Source organism: Mirounga angustirostris, unplaced genomic scaffold (genome assembly GCF_029215605.1).
Source record: "Mirounga angustirostris isolate CCGP_5_RB_7025 unplaced genomic scaffold, mMirAng1.0.hap1 SCAF_1, whole genome shotgun sequence".
In the NCBI taxonomy this organism is placed as follows: Eukaryota; Metazoa; Chordata; class Mammalia; order Carnivora; family Phocidae; genus Mirounga; species Mirounga angustirostris.
In genome coordinates, this window is record NW_026991709.1 from 191,347,188 (window position 1) to 191,366,583 (window position 19,396).

Below are 19,396 nucleotides of genomic sequence, written 5' to 3' on the forward strand. Positions count from 1 at the left end.
ACCACGCATTCATTCTCCAGCTATTGATTCAGGTCCTATTAAGTGCAGGGAGTACGGAGACAGCAGTGAACCCAAGTCACACAGTCCCTGGCCTGCCAGAGCTCGTCACCCAGAAGTGGGCTAATTTTTAAAGTGCACCTTTTGGGCGTCAGGTGCTAAGAGCCTTACGTATATTAACTCACTTAATCCTCACAGCAACTCTATAAGGGGATCCTGTTATTACCTCCATTTTACAGATGGGGGAAGTAGGGAAAAGAGTGGGTAAGTCACTTGTCCCTGGTCACAGAGCTAGTGAATGGCAGAGCTGACTCCAAGCATCTGCACTCCTTTTTTTTTTTTTTTTTTTTGAGTAGGCTCCATGCCCAACTTAGAGCCCAGTGTAGGGCTCGAACTCACAACCCTGAGATGGAGACCTGAGCTGAGATCAAGAGTTGGACACTTAAATGACTGAGCCACCCAGGTGCCCCCAAGACATCTGCACTTTTTTTTTTTAAAGATTTTATTTATTTATTTGACAGAGAGAGACACAGTGAGAGAGGGAACACAAGCAGGGGGGATGGGAGAGGGAGAAGCAGGCTTCCCACGGAGCAGGGAGCCCGATGCGGGGCTCGATCCCAGGGTCCTGGGATCATAACCTGAGCCTAAGGCAGACGCTTAATGACTGAGCCACCCAGGCACCCTGACATCTGCTTGGGAAACATTAAAATTTACCATTGAGAGTTCTTTTTATGAAAGACTACGCTCATGAAAAGTTGTTCTGAAGATAAAAGCTTTGTAGGTAGCTCCAGGGTGAAAGAGAAATACAGCAGAATGCCTCATGGGGTGGGAGCAAAGGATGGAATGGGTGTTGCTGCAGAATCTCTGAGCACAGAGAGCCAGGGCCAGGAGTGGAGAATGGGAGGAAGCGGAGAAAGCCAGAGTGTGGGAATTTTTATCATTGTTGAAGGATTCACATAAATATGGGTCTCCGAAACAGGGGCTTGTAGGGCGGATTTCTCACAAGTGCTGATAAAACTCCACATCTAAGCCATTTTTATCAGTTCCCAGACACAGAGTGCTTACTCTCCTGGCTTTTCTTTACACAATTCCCACTTCTGGTATAATTAACAGTATTTTATTTTGCATTATTATTTCATGAGGATTTTTTTCCATTAGATACATATCTTTTATTTTGCCTGAAAATTATCTTTATTTTATTCTCACTATTTTAAAAATATTTTTAAATTTTTAAAGCAATGAAACATAAGGCTTTTTCCCTTTTTAAAAAGTTTTTATTTAAATTCCAGTTAGTTAACATGCAGTGTAATACTAGTTTCAGGTGAACAGTATAGTGATTCAATACTTCCATACATCACCCGGTGCTCATCAGGACAAGTGCCCTCCTTCATCCCCATCACCTGTTTCACCCATCCCTCTGGTAACCATCAGTTTGTTCTCTGTAGTTAAGAGTCTTTTTCTTGGTTTGCCTCTCTTTTTTCCCCCTTTGCTCATTTATTTTGTTTCTTAAATTCTACATATGAGTGAAATCATATGGTATTTGTCTTTCTCTGATTGACTTATTTCACTTAGCATGATACTCTCTAGCTCCACCCATGTCATTGGAAATGTCAAGATTTCATTCTTTTTTTATGGCTGAGTAATATTCCATTACACACACACACACACACACATATATATACATATATATATATATATATACCCCACATCTTCTTTTTTTCTTTTTTAAAGATTTTATTTATTTGTTTGACAGAGCGAGCACAAGCAGGGGGAGTTGCAGGCGGAGGGAGAAGCAGACTCCCTACTGAACAGGGAGCCCGATGCAGGGCTCGATCCCAGAACCCCAGGACCATGACCTGAACCGAAGGCAGATGCTTAACGCACTGAGCCACCCAGGCGCCCTCATGTGTTGTTTTTCTATAACCGTGCTGTCCAGTATGATAAACACATGGCACATACTGCTACTGAGCCCTTGAAACATGGCTAGTGCCAATTAAGATTGATGTAAGAGTAAAATACTCATTGGATTTAAAAAAATATATTTATTTATTTAAGAGAGAGACACAGAGAGCGAGAACATGGGCAAGAGGGGCGAAAGGCAGAGGGAGAGAGAGAGGGAGAATCTTCAGCAGGCTCCCCACTCAGTGCAGAGCCAGCTGTGGGGCTCAATGTCTTGACCTTGAGATCATGACCTGAGCTGAAATCAAGAGTTGGACACTTAACTGACTGAGCCTCCCAGGCGCCCCAGTAAAATACTCATTGGATTTTGAAGATGGGAAAAATGTAAAATATCTCTAATATTTTTTTCTATTACACTGATGTATATCTATTGAACTGATAATAGTATCTGAATATTTTGGGTTAAATAAACTATATTATTAAAACTAAACTTACCTGTTTCTGTGTACCGTTTTAATGTGACTGAAATTTTAAAATTACATATGCCATTCACATGATATTTCCATTGGACAGTGCTGTTCTAGAAAACAACTGGCGGAGGGATAGAAAATGGGGAAAAGAAGTCTGAACGGACACTTCCGACTTCTTTGCCTTCAGAAAGTGCCCCATGAGAGAGGCTGCCTTGGATCTGGATGCCTCCCTTCTGGTCTCTGCCTTCATTCTGGACCCTTAGGCTGTCTTCTCTTCCCTCTAGTCAGAAGGATCTTTCCAAAGACTGACCTCATGTCATGCCCCACTCTGTAGCTTCACTGGAGCCCCCTCAGCCCATGGCCAACCCCCCAACCCGAGCATTTAAGGTTCTGCACTGTCCAGCTTTGGCCGCCTCTTCAGCCTCATCTCATGCCTCTCTGCCTCCTTCCCCATCTGCCAAGGCCTTTCAGTAAACATTATCATGATTTTCATTGCACAATACATTTCCATAGTAAAGATTTAAAAATACATAATGTAAAAGATGATGTCCACATCTATGCTTCCCACCCGTGGCTACACACATAATCAATCACTGTCAACAGTTGGGCACGTGCCCTTCCAGGGCCCTCACTTGGCGTACACAGCTGATTCTGTACGTGCGTGAGTGTGTGTGTGTGTAAACATAAATGGGTTTATGTGTTGCCCTGCTTTTTGTACACACTGTATTTTATGGTCCTTGCTGATGAGGGCGTTATCTTTAATGGATGCCTTAGTATTTTATTATATGGCTGTGCCATAATTTATTCATTTGTTTATTGTTATTAATTATAAACTATTTCACCCATATAGCAAAATATAGGCTATTATAACATTCATCTCTGTACCTACCATTTATTTATTTACTTTTTAATTTAATTATGTTATGTTAGTCACCGTACATTACATCATTAGTTTATTTATTTATTTATTTATTTATTTATTTATTTATTTATTTGAGACAGAGAGAATGAGAGAGAGAGAGCACATGAGAGGGGGGAGTGTCAGAGGGAGAAGCAGGCACCCTGCCGAGCAGGGAGCCCGATGCGGGACTCGATCCAGGGACTCCAGGATCATGACCTGAGCCGAAGGCAGTCGCTTAACCAACTGAGCCACCCAGGCGCCCACATCATTAGTTTTTGATGTAGCGTTCCATGATTCGTTGTTTGCATATAACACCGTGCTCCATGCAATACGTGCCCTCCTTAATACCCATCACTGGGCTAACCCATCCCCCCACACCCCTCCCCTCTAAAACCCTCAGTTTGTTTCTCAGAGTCCATAGTCTCGCATGGTTTGTCTCCCCCTCCAATTTCCCCCCCTTCATTTTTCCCTTCCTACTATCTTCTTCTTTTTTTTTTAACATATAATATATTATTTGTTTCAGAGGTACAGGTCTGTGATTCAACAGTCTTACACAATTCACAGCGCTCACCATAGCACATACCCTCCCCAACGTCCATCACCCAGCGCCCCCATCCCTCCCACCCCTCACCACTCCAGCAACCCTCATTTTGTTTCCTGAGACTAAGAATTCCTCATATCAGTGAGATCATATGATACTTCTAGATTTAATAAACATCATTTTGTCCTGTTGGCTTCAGAATTTTTATGTGAATAAATGGAACATTACAGGTAGAGATGAAGCCTCACACACCCCAGTCCCTTTTCCCTCTCAGTCCCCAGGGGGAACCACTCTGCTGCAGTTGATAAAGCCTTTTCATCTGTAGTCTTACTACGTATATGTGTGGCTATCAACAATAGAGTGTTATTTTGTGAGATTCTAAATAGTATTATATCATATATCATGCATATCTCCTGCAACTTGGATTTCCTTTCTCTCTCTCTTTTTTTAAAGATTTTATTTATTTATTTGACAGAGAGAGAGAGAGAGCGAGCACAAGCAGGGGGAGCAGCAGGCAGAGGGAAAAGCAGACTCCCCGCTGAGCAGGGAGCCCGATGTGGGGCTCGATCCCAGGACCCCGGGATCATAACCTGAGCCAAAGGCAGACGCTTAACCGACTGAACCACCCAGGCACCCCTCTCTCTCCTTTTTTTTTTTTTTTTTTTTTTTAGATTTTTCATTACCATATGGTCCTACATGGTTTTCCATTGCAAAGAATGAATAGAGCTTCATTTAAGCTGTCCTCTATTGACAGATGTGTAAGATGTTAAATTTAGCTTCCAGTTTTTCCAATGTGCCATCTCTCTTTTGCATCTTAACTCTTGACTCTTTTAACTTCAGCAATCAGTTTGGGCAGTTTTGTCTATTTTGGTAATCTTTGCAAAGATCAGCTTTTTACCTCCTGCATTTTTAGCTTGCTTTTCCTGTGGCCTGGCCTGTTGCTCCGTCTTATCACCTGCTTGAGTCCCTCATCTCTGTCAGGTCACAGGGAGACCTCATTTCCTCTGGGAGGTCCTTCTGGCTCCTCAGATGATTGAGCCCCTTTGGCACTCCCTATACCACTCTTTTTTTTTTTTTTTAAAGACTTACTATGTTCTCTCTCTCTCTCTCATTGTCTTTTAGTAAGTTTCATGAAAGCAGACACTGGATCTGTGTTGTTCATTAATGTAATGTAACTGTATCTCTAATGTCTGGTACTGTGTCTGCCCTACGGAAGGTGTTCTATAATATTGGAGACAAATTAATGTGTGAGCCCTATGATGGGGTACAGCCCCCCTTTCCAAAGGGTACAGGCTCTCTTTCACGGTGCCTTCTCAACAGGACTATTGCTGAGGATCCAACTAGTGTTGAGTGCTTATACCAATTGGCTATTTCTGAGGTTCTGTGATCCTTTTTCCCCACAACGTATCAGGACATAAAGATTTGGGGCGGCAGCCATGGCAGGAGTGAATGAAGCTGAGTGTGGCCCTCTGAACTATGGAAACGTGTTACCGGGTGGTGCCTTGGTGCTTTTTTGTAAGAGATGAGCCAGAGTGAGGAGCTTTCTATTTGGCAAACTGCCTCTTCACCGTGAGCTTCTCCACAAAGAATTCTGTCTTCACCGGGCTAAACACCTGCCAGTCCATCCTCAATTATGTACCACAAACAGAACTAAGAAGACATTTACCTGAAAGAGACTGTCACTGTCTTAAGTGATCCAAACAGAATAAAAATACCTGGCACGGGGGCGCCTGGGTGGCTCAGTCCGCTGAGCGTCCCCCTCGTGATTTCGGCTCACGTTGTGGTCTCAGGGTCATGGGATCGGGCCCCTGTCGGGTTCTGTGCTCAGAGGAAAGTCTGCCTCCCCTCTCCCTCTGGCCCTCCTTCTGCTCACACACTCTCTTTCTCTCTCTCTCTCTAAAAATGAATGAATAAATCTTTAAAAATATTACCTAGCACAGGTGGTACCATATTCTGCATTAATTTTCCTTATAAAATGTAGCTTTTTGGCTTTCTTAGTAGTGCTACAATTGTCTTTATGGATAGAGAGAAGTAAAACAAAAGAAATAAAAGGAAAGTTTTATTAGCAAGATCCCTTGAGCTGAGAATTAAGACATTAAAATATTTAAAATAAATACAAAATGCTGGCAAAGATGGTACTCTTTGGAAGGGAAGTGGGGTGGGGGGCAGGAAATTAGACAGGGAATGGAGGGGATCACTTTTCACGGTTACATTGTGTTCATATTTGTGGCCATGTTGTTGTCTAACACAAATATGGCAGGTTGAAGCCTTTGTTTTATTTCTGTTTTATCCAATGGATAAGAATCAGTGTGAATTTCACTGGCTGTCCAACATGAGCCATAGCAATGATGATGATAAGTAACATTCCTTCTTTTTGGGTTAAAGAAGGAGTCTTCAAGATGCTCCTCCTTATGATGAATTGTCAGAAGGTCAGTAGTAACCTAATGCTACATATAACGCCCATGTCATTCACCTACTGCATCTGATCACACAGGCATTTTATCAGCTCACATCATCATAAGAAGGGCGATATAGTACAATGAGATACTTGAGAGAGGCCACATTCACATAACTTTTATTACTACATTTGGTGTTATAATTCTTCTTTTTCTTTTTTTTGGAGAGAGCGGGGTGGGGGGGAGAGGGAGAGAGAGAATCTTAAGCAGGCTCCATGCTGGGTGTGGCTGCAGTGTGGCTCAATCGCACGACCTTGAGATCATGACCTGAACCGAAATCAAAAGTCGTTCACTCAACCGACTGAGCCACCAAGGGGTTCTCCTGTTATAATTCTATCTTTTTTTTTTTTTTTTAAAGATTTTATTTATTTGATAGAGACACAGCGAGAGAGGGAACACAAGCAGGGGGAGTGGGAGAGGGAGAAGCAGGCTTCCTGCTGAGCAGGGAGCCCGATGTGGGGCTCGATTCCAGGACCCTGGGATCATGACCTGAGCCGAAGGCAGATGCTTAATGACTGAGCCACCCAGGCGCCCCTGTTATAATTCTATCTTATTAGGAGTTATTGTTGTCATCCCCTTCTATGCCTCATTCATAATAGGTACATATGTATAGGACAAAACATAGCATGTATGGGGTTCAGTCATATCCGTTGGTTCAGGCATCCACTGGGAGTCTTCAAACGTACCCTTTTTTTAAAGTAAGCTCTGCATCCAGTGTGGGGCTGGAACTCACAACCCAAAGATCAAGAGTCACATGCTCCACCTACTGAGCCAGCCAGGTGCCCCTGAAACATACCCTTCATGCAGACGGGGGGACTACTGTAATAGCTAATTTGAGCATCTAGCATGTGCCAGATTCCCTGCCATTTTATATAGTACATTAATGCTTCAATTTTGTGAAGAGAGATTATTATCCCCATTTTACAGATGAGAAAATGGAGGTTCAGAGGGAGTAGAGAGTAGGTAGCCTGGTTGAAGTCCCCCAACAAGAAAGGGAGGGCGCCACTCTTGGAGCCTCAAGTTGGTCCTACCCCAGACACTAGGCTCTTAGCCCCACATAGTGCATGGGCAGCAGAAGCTTCTGAAACCCATACTCTTAGGAGCTGCTCTGGAAATGGTCACCTCCCAAGGTGGTGGGGAAAAGTTGTATTTGTTTTCCTGTGGCGGGAAATACATTCTGTTGCTAACCCTGAGGCCTATTGCTACTGAGCTTATTCTGTTTGAGTCTCACCACACACACACCTGAATCTGAGATCATTCCCTAAATGCATCTTGAATCCTGACTTTTTGCTCCTCCCGTGGGCATTTCTCCATGTCTACCATAAGCTCTCTGGAGGAGGGAATATTTATAACTTTTCTTCCTAGCCTTTCCTATGGTTATCATCTCCTTCTAGTCGAGAAGCTCTCCCTCCTGTCTCAGTGGCTTCTCTCCTGCTGCATGCCCACCCCTGGCTTCCCATGGGTTCCTCCACCGAGGTGGATGGGTACTGGTCAGCACTGTTCTCCTGACATCTGCAGGACAAGCTGCGCTTCTTAACCATGCGTGCGTGCGTGGGGCGTGGACTCAAGCAGTGGGGGGAGGGGCAGAGGGAGAGGGAGACAAGCAGACTGCCCCCTGAGCAGGGGGCCCAACACAGGCCCAGATCCCAGGACCCTGGGATCAGGACCTGGGAGCCGAAATCAAGAGTCAGACACTTAACTGACTGAGCCACCCAGGTGCCCCTCCTGAAGCCGTCTTTTAAAGCCACCTGGGTGCTAATGTTTGGCTGGGGAGAACGATACTAGTAGGAGACTCTTATGATGCCACATTAGACTATTAAAGGGGTTCCAGCTAATGTGAATGATCTGGAAGCCTGGCTGGTGATGGAATACAAGGGTTGTGGGGAGCCTACAATTAGGGACAGTCCTTCTCTTGGTAGGTTTCCTGGCAGTTTCCCCAGCCAAGAGGGGTGTGTCCAAATTGCCATGAGAGTGCCCTGGATTGACAGATTTGCTCTGATCCTTTTTCTTTACCTAGGAGGCTTCTTAGTGTGAGGCCCTACTGAGCTGGTGCCCTCCCACAAGGAACCCCCAGGCCATATTCTTCTAAAAGCATGCCATGCCCTGTTTGGTGGGGCTTCTCTCTGTATGAGAGGGGCTACATCCTCTGAATCTGGAGGAAGACACATCTGGTTATGAATCCCAACGTGGCCACCTACCAGCTATGTGACTTTTGGCATGTGGCTTAACCTCTCCGAGTCCTAGTTTATCTCATCTGTAGGATGGGGTAATGGTAATATCCCCCATTATACCATAATATTATATGAAAATATGATACAAAGTTATTTACTTAAAAGTGTATAATGCTGGGGCGCCTGGTAGAGCGTATGACTCTTGATTTTGAGGTCAAGCCCCACGTTGGGTGTAGAGCTTAAATAGATAAAAGTATCTTTAAAAATATATATTGCCATTATAATGTATTATGTATTATAAATTTGTAGATATGTATTTTTATATATATAAAATATTATATAGCACCATTATAACACTACCTGTATATCATGTACTAACAATATACCGTAACATAATAACCTATCTTATTGTGAGACTTAGATTATGTAGGCAAAGTGTTTAGCATAGTCCCTGGCACATCATGTAACTTAATTGCTGTTAATTATTGTGATCATAATTTTCTGTGGACCCAACATATAAAACAGGGGCCCATTTACTCACAATGTTCTGCTTGCTGTATGTTGTTGCTTTGGAAGCAGTGGAGCTCATCAAATAATTAGGAAAGCAAAGCCCAATTCTAACCTGGGAGAGCAGGGAACAGTATCCAGGGAGATGTTTTGTTAAATTCTAAGTTTTTTTTTTCTCTCAAGGGGGATATGCTTTTTTAGAAGAACTTAGACCAACATGTTACTTAATAGAGAAGTGTATTAAATCTAAATAACCACCCACGTGTTCTGTGTCTTGAGATGTTATTAGCCTGGGTGTTTATTGTTGTCTGTGTGGGTGAGGAGGAGGGTGAGGCAGAAGTAGGGCTGGATATAAAGACACAGCTTTTGGTGAGTTGTCCCAGCTTTTCTGTGTCAGTCCTGTGCCCCTGCTCGAAGGCTGTTCTTGGAGCCAGATATTGGGAGGAGGGGAAGGGGCTCTGTGCTGGCATCTTTGAGAACTTAGCAGTGATAGAACTGGATCTGGAACCGTCATCCCTTCTTGACTCTATGTACCGGGTATCGTTTCTCCTGTTTTGCACAGAGGCAGAATGAAAGCCCAAGAGATGAAGCCTCATGGTCAGGGTTGCACAGCTAGTAAAACACTGTGGGATCTGCGATCAGACAACTGGGATCAGAATCCTGATTTCACCTGTGTGCTGATAGCTGGCACTTCATATCCTTAGGTCTCTGTTTTCTTATCTCTTAAATGGGTACAATGACGAACTCTAGCTCGCAGTGTGGGAGCCAATGATTAACTCTATGAAGTCTTAGCGTGTGCTGTTTTAAGGACTCAATACCTGTTAGCTGTTGCTGTTAGGATAATCACCTTGCGGTTCGCTTACATCTCTTTCATACGGGAGAGCCGATCAAGATTTTTACTCGAGCCTGACTCAAGCCTGTGCAGTGGTCACTTCTGCCCGCATTACTGCTGATTATGGCAGGGAAGTCGAAGTAAAGTTGTGGCTATCCCGTGAAAAACTGACAACTTAGGACCTTTTTGGTACATCAGTGAACCCAAGGTACATCCTGTACCTTTTTGCACATCAGTGAGTAAAACCTCAGGGAAAGTCCAAGATGAACCTTTCTCAGGGATGCTTTTCAGTGAGGTGGTATTTTAAGCAAACATGAGATATGAATTGCCATATTGACAGACACAACATTTTTGGGAGGAGTAATTTATTACTCCGTAGAAACATCATAGACAGTGTCCCTGGTGGTCTGTTGGCAGCTGTCTGGAGTTGCCCAACCAGACTGCTCCTGCTTTCCTTCCCTGTACTGTTTACCCACGTCTGGTGCTGACCCACCAGAACCTGCCTCTGTCACGTGTAAGGATGCTGATTCACGGGGAGATGTTAATCGGTGAGGAAACCGGTTCCGGCTGGCGAGGCAGCGGCTACATGTCCTGTGGACCGTCCCTCTAAAAGTCTGGAGCTCAGGTGCAGCTTGCTCCAGGGAGAGTTCCAGGCTCTGCTGAAGCTGTAAACACCAGCTGATGATGTCCGTTTGGGAATTGCTTGTGTGTGAGAAATAAAGATCAAGATTGGGAGCTCGGTCTGGCTCTTTGATTGCAACCAGGTTGAATTTTAGGTTTGATTTTATTTTTTAAGGGTGGGAGCTTGACGGTTTCTAAGGGGCTCTGGAGCTCTTGTCCTGGGGGACTGGGAAGGAGTTCGGAGTGCCTTTGGCTGCGAAGGATTTTGGGGCTGTAGAAAAGGCCAGCTGCCTCATCGGCCTGGGCCATTTCTCCAGCCATCTCTCTTTCTGATAAAACTACATCAGAAGTCAGTGATTTCCTCTGAGTATTGAGCCCATGAGTGATGAACACGTTGTCTTGTCTTTTCTCCTCTTCTAGGCCCAGGAGGCAGCGGCAAAACAACTTCCCCATGTTCTCCTCCCCTAAAGCCTGGAATTTCAGAGGGGTAAGTGTTTTCCCGGGCATGGTGCCCAGTGTTCTACACCCTATTCTGGCCGCCCAAGAGACGGTGCTCTTGGGGTTGGCTCTACTAATCGGTCTTTGCCAAAGAAGCTGGGTTTTAGCTCTTGGAAAAATCATGTTTGTATCAGCACTTGTGGCTTAATTAAAAAACATCAATTATAAGCGCCCGCTGATGTTCATTTGCCCTGTAGGTCTTGGGCTCCTGGAAGCATCTGATGAAGAAGCCAAGTCAGGGTTGAGGAGGGGGAAGCATTGTGCCTGTTTTCTTGGGAACCTGGAGGGACCCGGTGCACAATGAAGAAAAAAGAAATCAGAAATGTACCATCTGTTGATATATAGATTTATGACTTCATGGGGAGCTTTGTTTTCCAGAAGGAGAAGTCTGTAAGCTCTAAACAGATCTTTAAGGGGAATCATAAAAATCTCCCAATCATAAAGCCATTGACCCTTAGAATTGTATAGTCAGATCTAATCTCTTGATGCAAAGTTCTCTTCCTTAACATAATAATGTTAATAGTAATAATAATAATAATAAAGTATATGGAAGCCCTGCCGTGTGCTAAAATGAATTCTAGCTCTGACCTTAGGAAAAACACAGTTGCGTGTGTAAAGAATGCTCAGAGCTCTGTTTCACCACCCGGCCTTTGCTGAGTTGTTCCTTCTGCCTAGAACACAGCCCCGTCTGTCCAGCACTGTGCTCCTACACACACAGCAACTGGCCCACCCACTTCATCCCTTGGGTCTAAGCCTTGACATCACCTTCCATGGGAAAGCCTTCTGAGCTCAGGCACCTCCTGTGGACCCCGGCACTTCCTTCTCATTGTTGGGATAAGATAGTTAGTGCCTACAGAAATGTAAGATTAGAAGCTCCAAGCATCAGGTGTGTAGAGACCTTGTCATTCTCTCTTGTTCACTGTGCATCCCTGCACCTAGCACCTACATACTTAATTAATTTGTTGAATGAATAAACAAACCTTTCACATCCATCAGACATGAAGTCCACTTCAGACTGTGTTTCACGATCATGTCTTTGGTCTTTACAGCACTGTTTTTTCTAGCTGAGTTCCCCTTTAGTCTCCTACATAGATCTTAGTCATTTTCTCCAAGTGTGTTATTAAAAATAAATATAGATCATGGCTCTGTTTTCACTAAGTTTACAATATGCTTTTCACTGAGTGCAAAGAGAAGTGTGCTGACCTCTTAAATAGACGTGCATGTCTTACTGAAAGTAAGTCATGTGTCTCCTAAGCTGTTTATGGTTTATGGATAATATCCCCATTCCTCCAAGTGTGTTCGGTTGGATGATCATAACCATTATGTGGAAAAAACCTTGTGTGGTCAAATAAACTTGGGGCACACTGAGAGCACCTAATTAAGTATGTTTACTGCTTCGAGACTTCTCAGAGCCTTTGATGTGTTGCTGTGCTTGGAGACTACATTTGAGTTGATGTTGGTGACATTTCCCAAAGTCATTGCTCATTAATCCTTATTGACAAGATAGTTTGTACACACTTTGGAAGAGTTGGCATTTATTGTCAATTTTGAACTGTAGAGAAATTAGACCTTCTGTGAGCAAGTGGGCCTTTTTGGGAAGACATTTATTTTCTCTCCATCTCTGGCCTCCCTTCAGGATACCCTACCCTTCCTTCTGCTTCAGCAGTGGTCACTGGCCAACTCTTGACAGTTTCTAAGGGGCCCTGGAGCTCTTGTCCTGGGGGACTGGGAAGGAGTTCGGAGTGCCTTTGGCTGCGAAGGATTTGGGGGCTGTAGAAAAGGCCAGCTGCCTCATCGGCCTGGGCCATTTCTCCAGCCATCTCTCTTTCTGATAAAACTACATCAGAAGTCGGTGATTTCCTCTGAGTATCGAGCCCATGAGTGACAAACACATTGTCTTGTCTTTTCTCCTCTTCTAGGCCCAGGAGGCAGCGGCAAAACAACTTCTAGGTACATCTAGGGTGACCAACCACCCAAGTTTGCCAGCAATTGTCCTGGTTTTAGCACTGGAAGTCCCAGGCAAACTGGGACAATTGATTACCATACCCATGGTCATAAGACCTCTCCAACTGTTTTCCCTTGAAAAATGTTTTGTGAATTTTTGAGCACAACTCTGTTTTATAGAAATTGCTGCTCAAAGGAACCTGTTAGATGTACACTTGGTTTAAGTGACCCTTTGATAGCTTCATCCGTGCATGGTAACATTTGATATTAGGGAATAGTTAAAATTGTTGGAGTGAGTAGAGTCTGTTAGGTGGTTAGGTCAGATGTGGTGTTTATTTTGGTCCCTTGTCCTTGCTTTGATTTCTCCTGGCCTCTTGGGCTTATTGGTAAAGTTAGACAAACTGACATTAAGATATGCCAGAGGGAGATGGTCTGAGGCTTGATCAATTGCCAGATTGGCCAAATTGATCTCTCTCCCTGTTGGAGCATAATCCTCCCTGACATAGAGGGAGTAGGAGGGAACCCTACCAAGTGGAAACACCCTTACTCCCAGCCAGGCCACGCTTTGTAACCATCATTATGGTAATTGGAATTGAAGAACAAGAAGGCCCAGAATGCCAGGATGAAGACATTTGAGGCATTATCTAGCTAATATATTTTCTGTAATGAAATGTGACTCCCAGGCCTGTTAGACTGAGCTGTGCATGCTGTCCTAGGGCAGGGCATGCTTTTTGTGAATGCTTTATTTTCTTCTTTATTGAGAAAGGAAGGTTTTAGAATCTGTGAGCTAGTAAATTTCCCATATTTATATATGTGGCAGAGGAAACCATTAAAAGCATTCGTAATTCCATTCCTCTTTGGCTTGTAAGGAATAAAGATCCTATGTTAGTTTACTTATATTCTGGGCATTGGTGGATTTTGGGGGGGGATGGAGAGAAGTGGTGGGGGAAGATGGATGGTAAAAGGCGAGAGGACAAGGAACCACATCACTCTAGATGAGAAGCCAAGAGGGACACACGTGAGGGCTCAGGAGGGAGTTGGGGCACAAAGGGAGGAGAGGGAGTGGTTGGCATCTTAATAAGGAGTCTGGAAAAAGAGAGCGATGTTTCAAAATAATTTTAAGGAAAGTCTTTCTGAGTGAGTTGTATTGTAAACCCCTCCTTGTCTTCCCTGGAAACATTCACTGAAGATCTGCATTACTCCTCAAGGCATTAGGAGTAGGCTTTGTGGTTTTCCTTTTTTGGGGGGCTGCAGTTTTTGGCTGTAGAGAGGTTCAGGAAGAGCTGGTGATCCTTGGATGACACTCTTTCTACCTACCAAGCTTGCCTAAAATCACAGCTATAGCCCTTTATAGGAGTTATTAAGTGCAGGTTGGGTCTCTTGATTCCCACTCTTATCTAAGCAGACAGGGGCCCTTGGTGTTACCAACTCTCCTGACTCCGCCACCTTCCTGAACAAGAGGTGGGGTCATGCCTGTCTCTCACCAGACCCATACGTGCTGCACATATGCTTGTGGAAAGAAGCCAAGAGGAGGTTTTGGTTGGAGCAGTTATGGTGGGAACATCATGAGTAAAACCAGAAGAGAATGACAGGAATAAGAAGGTGGGACCCTGCAGTACTGTTACTAAGTGCTTCTGTCAGGTGCTCATTGCACATCTGGTCCCCATCTGGTTGGGGCAGTGCTGAGCTCAGAATTTCCACTCTTCCTTGTGCAAATATTTGCTACAGCTCCTCCGGTTAGCTGAGAGAGAGAGAGAGAGAGAGAGAGAGAGAGAAAGACACTCAGGGAGGAAACTCATTCTAGAAGTGTGGAAATCTCAGGAGCACAACTCCTACCATTGCCTGTTAGTTAACTAGGAAATACTTAGCAAGACCTACTGCTCCATACAAAGCATCATTAAGGTGTTAGAACTGATGTTTCCATTAAATACCAACCAAATTTCATGGCTGTGCTTGTCTTGTCTCTTTCTCCAGTACCTGCTCTTTACTCTTGCCTAGGCCATTTGGGAAGAAATTTCTAGACTCTGAGGCTTTGGAAGAAACTTTGGACATTGTAGCCCCAACCTGTTAATTTTCAGATGTGGAAAACAAGGCCTAATGTATTAGGACTCTTGATTGCAAGTAATAGAAACTCAATTAAAAGTAGCTTGAGTGGAAAGGGAGATTGATTGGCTCATTTGACTGAGAGACACTGAGGTGGGTAGGCTTCAGATACAACAGTATCCAGGGATACTGCCTCTCAGCTTTGTTACTCTTGGGGTATTGGTCTTATCCTGCATACTACATGTGAACTGTTTTGGAGGGAGAGGATGACCACAAACAGCCACTCGTTTCCAGAGGAAAGAGAGAAGCGTTTGATTCCCCAGTCCACATATGAAATCCCAGTGAAGGACTCCGTTTGCCCTGGCTTGGGTCACATAGCTACGCCTTGGCCAATTACTGTCGTCAAGAAGATGGACAAGCCTTGGTCACATGTTCCCTCTGAGGGAGCTAGGTGGACGGGGTTTTGTCAGGGCAGCTCCATGAGAGCTACTTGAGGTAGGGAAGGGTCATTTCCTCCAAGGAAGAGTTTGGTACTGTTACCAAATCTCTCCCGGGTCTCTCCCAAGAGATCAGACCTAGAACCTGGTTTTCAGACAGTGAGTCCTGTGCTTGCTGCATGCTGCCTTGACACATCCCAAGTCCTGTGTTTGGAAGGAGGTACACACACCTCAGGGTCACTGAATGTTTCTTGAAGGTCAGACTGGAATGTTCTAAAATTCACAACTCAGTGGAGTTACGGTCTCTAAGACTCAGTACATACACGGCCAGGCCAGTGTTTATTGTGACCTCACTGTGTCCACCCTGCAACAAAGGGGGCACAACACTCTCTCTCTTGCAGCCTCACTTGGTACATTTACCTCCACTTACAGCGCATCAGCTCCGGGCAAGACCATGACAGTCCTGCATGGTAGATATATTTATTCCCATGTCAAGGATGAGGAAACAGAGCCCCACATGTGCTAGCTTGCCTAAAATCACAGCTGTAGTAAGTAACAGAGCCAGCATTTGAACGCGGGACTGTCGGTCCCTAGGCCATTAGGGCTATTGCCTCTTTATTTATTTTTTAAAATATTTTATTTATTTATTTATTTGAGAGAGAGAGAGAAAGAGTGAGCACAAGCAGGGGGGAGTGGCAGAGGGAGAGGCAGAAGCAGGCTCCCCGCTGAGCAAGGAGCTGAATACGGGGCTCGATCCCAGGACCCTGGGATCATGACCTGAGCCGAACGAAGGCAGTCGCTTAACCAACTGAGCCACCCAGGCGCCCCCATATTGCCTCTTTAAAACAAGACTGATGACACATACTTTTCTTCAAAGGAAGTTAGATATGAAGATCTTTTTTAAAATGCTAGGAACAAGTGAGTATGCTATGGTAAACTTCATCACCCAGGATCCCTTTTAGTTCCCTTCTACTCCTTTGGACTTCATTTTTTTTTTTTTTTAAGTTTGATCTTCCCTACTTTATTTATGAAAAAAAATAATTTGTTACCCTGTTTTGTATTTGTAGTGATGGATACAGTTATAACAGCTCCATTAATCCCAGGTAACTAGCCGCTAGCATTCACTTAGGTTATACCAGGCGCTGTGTTGAGTGCTTTATGCGTACATTACTTCCCAGAACAATCCCAAGAGATTGATGTTGTTTAAGCCTCATCCTCATTTCATAGGTGAGGAAGTAGAGTATGTTAGTTTTCGATCACCGCATAGCAAATTACCACAAATTTAGCAGCTTGGAACACCAGCCACTCATTAGGTCACAATTCTGTAGGTCAGAAGTCTGGGCAGGGTGTGCTGGGTTCTCTGCTCAGGGTCTCACAAGACAGGAATCAAGGTGTCAGGCAGAGTGGAGTCTCCTCTGAGGCACAGAGGCCTCTTCCAAGCTTATTTAGGTTATTGGGGGGAATTCAGTTTCTTGTGGCTTTAGGACTGAAGTCCCCATTTCTTTGGAGATTGTCGACTGGGGGTGGCTCTTAACTCCTAGAGGCTTCTCTCAGGTTCTTGCCCTGTGGCATCCCCATCTTTAAAGCCAGCAATAGAGAATCTGTCTCACATCAAATTATCGCTTATGCTTCATATCTCTCTGACTTGAGGAAGAGCCCAGTTCCTTTTAAGGGCTCACCAGATTAGATCACCACCCAGATCATCTTCCTTTTGATGATCTAAAAGCCAATGATTAGTAATCTGGTCACGGGGGTGATACTTCATCACATTCTCAGATTCTGCTGGCACTCAGAGGAGGGGATTATACAACGTGTGTACATTAGGGACTGGGGGTTTTGGGAGCCATGCTAGAATTCTGCCCACTGAACAGAGGTTTCAAAGTGGAGCAGCTTGTTCAGGGTCACATGACAGGTAAGTAGTGGAGCTGGGATTCTAACCTGAGCTCACCTCATTCCAAAGCCCATGTTCCTTGCCAGCACCTTTTGGGAAATTTTCTTTAGTATGAAATTACTAACCTCCCTGATATACAAAGGACCCTTGCAAAGCAGTAACACAAATTTGAAAACCCAATAGGAAGATAGTTGAAGGATCGAATAACAGCACAGAAGAGAAAATACATATGACCAGTAAACAAAGTCAAGTTATTCATTCTAACTCATACTTTAAAAATAATTTTAGGGGTGCCTGGGTGGCACAGTTGGTTAAGCATCCGACTCTTGGTTTCAGCTCATGTCGTGATCTCAGGGTCGTGAGATCAAGCCCCATGTCGGGCTCTGCACTCAGTGTGAAGTCTGCTTGGGATTCTCTCTCCCTCTGCTCCCCCTCCCCCGCCCCCCACTCTCTCATTCTCTCTCTTTCTCAAATAAATATAAATCTTTAAAAAAAAAAAATAAAACTTTTTATTTTTTTAAATTCTTTTTATTTATTTATTTGACAGAGAGACGGCGAGAGAGGGCATACAAGCAGAGGGAGTGGGAGAGGGAGAAGCAGGCTTCCCGTGGAGCAGGGAGCCCAATGCGGGGCTTGATCCCAGGACCCTGGGATCACGACTTGAGCCGAAGGCAGATGCTTAAGCGACTGAGCCACCCAGGTGCCCTAAAATAAAACTATTTTTAAATGACAAAATAAATAAAAACAATAATAATGTATTTCATTTATTTAGCTCTTGTAATATGTTAACTACTATTCTTAGTGCTTTGCATGTCATCACACCTCCAAAAGCCCTATTAGATACATACTATTATTATACCCAGTTTCTGGATGGGCAAACTGAGGCCCAGAATTTTAATTACCCATCTCCAAGGTCGCACCGCAGCCCAGCTTTTGAACCCAGGTAGCCTGTGCTCTCAGCACAGTGTGATTGTTGAAAGTGCACATGATGCACAAGCATATCATGTAAAACTCTATGTTTAGGATTAAACCAGTAAGTAAGGAAAAGCAAACAAAACTAACAAAAATGAAATTCCCCCTTATAAGAAGAGAACATACTATTATATACACAGAAAAAAGTCTGAAGGGATATCCCTGTTGACTGACAACCTGGGGTGGCACCAGGGAACCATTGCTATGGTAGTTATGTTTTTGGCAATGTCTGAATTTTTGAGGGTGGTCATATATTGCTTTTATAATGAGCAAGACCCTCAAAACTTGTAATACATAAACACAAACTCCTTCCACAAGCAAAATCTTCCACAAGCAAGAGGAAGCTTATTTTTTTTTAAGATTTATTTATTTATTTATTAGAGAGAGAGAGCATGAGAGGGGGGAAGGGCAGAGGGAGAAGCAGACTCCCCACCGAGCAAGGAGCCTGATGTGGGACTCGATCCCGGGACTCCAGGATCATGACCTGAGCCGAAGGCAGTCGCTTAACCAACTGAGCCACCCAGGCGCCCGAGGAAGCTTATTTTAAAAGCTTCTTGGGGGCTTAGAGAACATCAGGGCTCATCACTAACATGTGTTCTGGCAAAACGTCTGGGGGCTGATCAAATCTGGGTGCATGGAAGAGGCAGGTACCTACCGAGCCGGGCTGCAGGACATTTGCCCCCATCCTGTCTCATCATCCACCTCACCCCCCAACCCCTCACGCCTGAGAGTCAGGCTAGAGGCTGCCTCGATGCACTCACGGGGTGGGGAGTTTCACTGTCCTCTGGACAGTGCCTCTGCACAGCCCAAACTCTGAGTTTGGTGGACAGTCCTTGGCAGTTGTAACAAAAGCATATGTGGGGAAAAGGCACATGCTCTGATGGCGCAACGCCAAGTGGAAACTTCAGACAAGACACACTTCAGAGCATCAGGTCCTTATTGGCAGAATGGGGACAGTAATGCCATTTCTCAGAACTTGAGACTTAGTTGTAATGGGTGTAAAGGGATCTGAATAATGCCTCCATGTGGTTAAGTGTGCAGAAAATACTAGCTCCTTGTAACTAGAGTTCTCTTACACCTGAAGTGACTGTTTCCTAAATATGTGTGTTTAAGAGATGCCTTTTCCGTGTGAGGTGCCCCCTCAAAAGGAAAAACTGACTGTCTCTGGTTTCCGCCTGGCCCTCTTGCCTCATTTCCCTCCAGGCGGTAGAGAAGC

At 44.4% G+C, this 19,396-nt stretch overlaps 1 protein-coding gene across 2 annotated transcripts in view; it reads left to right on the forward strand.

Annotated features, from left to right (window-relative positions):
• Positions 1-19,396, forward strand: part of ARHGEF3 (Rho guanine nucleotide exchange factor 3) — a 299,011-nt gene that overhangs the window by 83,914 nt on the left and 195,701 nt on the right. For both annotated transcript variants that reach the window (XM_045862139.3, XM_045862138.3), the window contains one exon: positions 10,816-10,882. In XM_045862139.3, the coding sequence (XP_045718095.1) occupies positions 10,816-10,882 (67 nt within the window). The remainder of the gene's footprint in view (positions 1-10,815; positions 10,883-19,396) is intronic.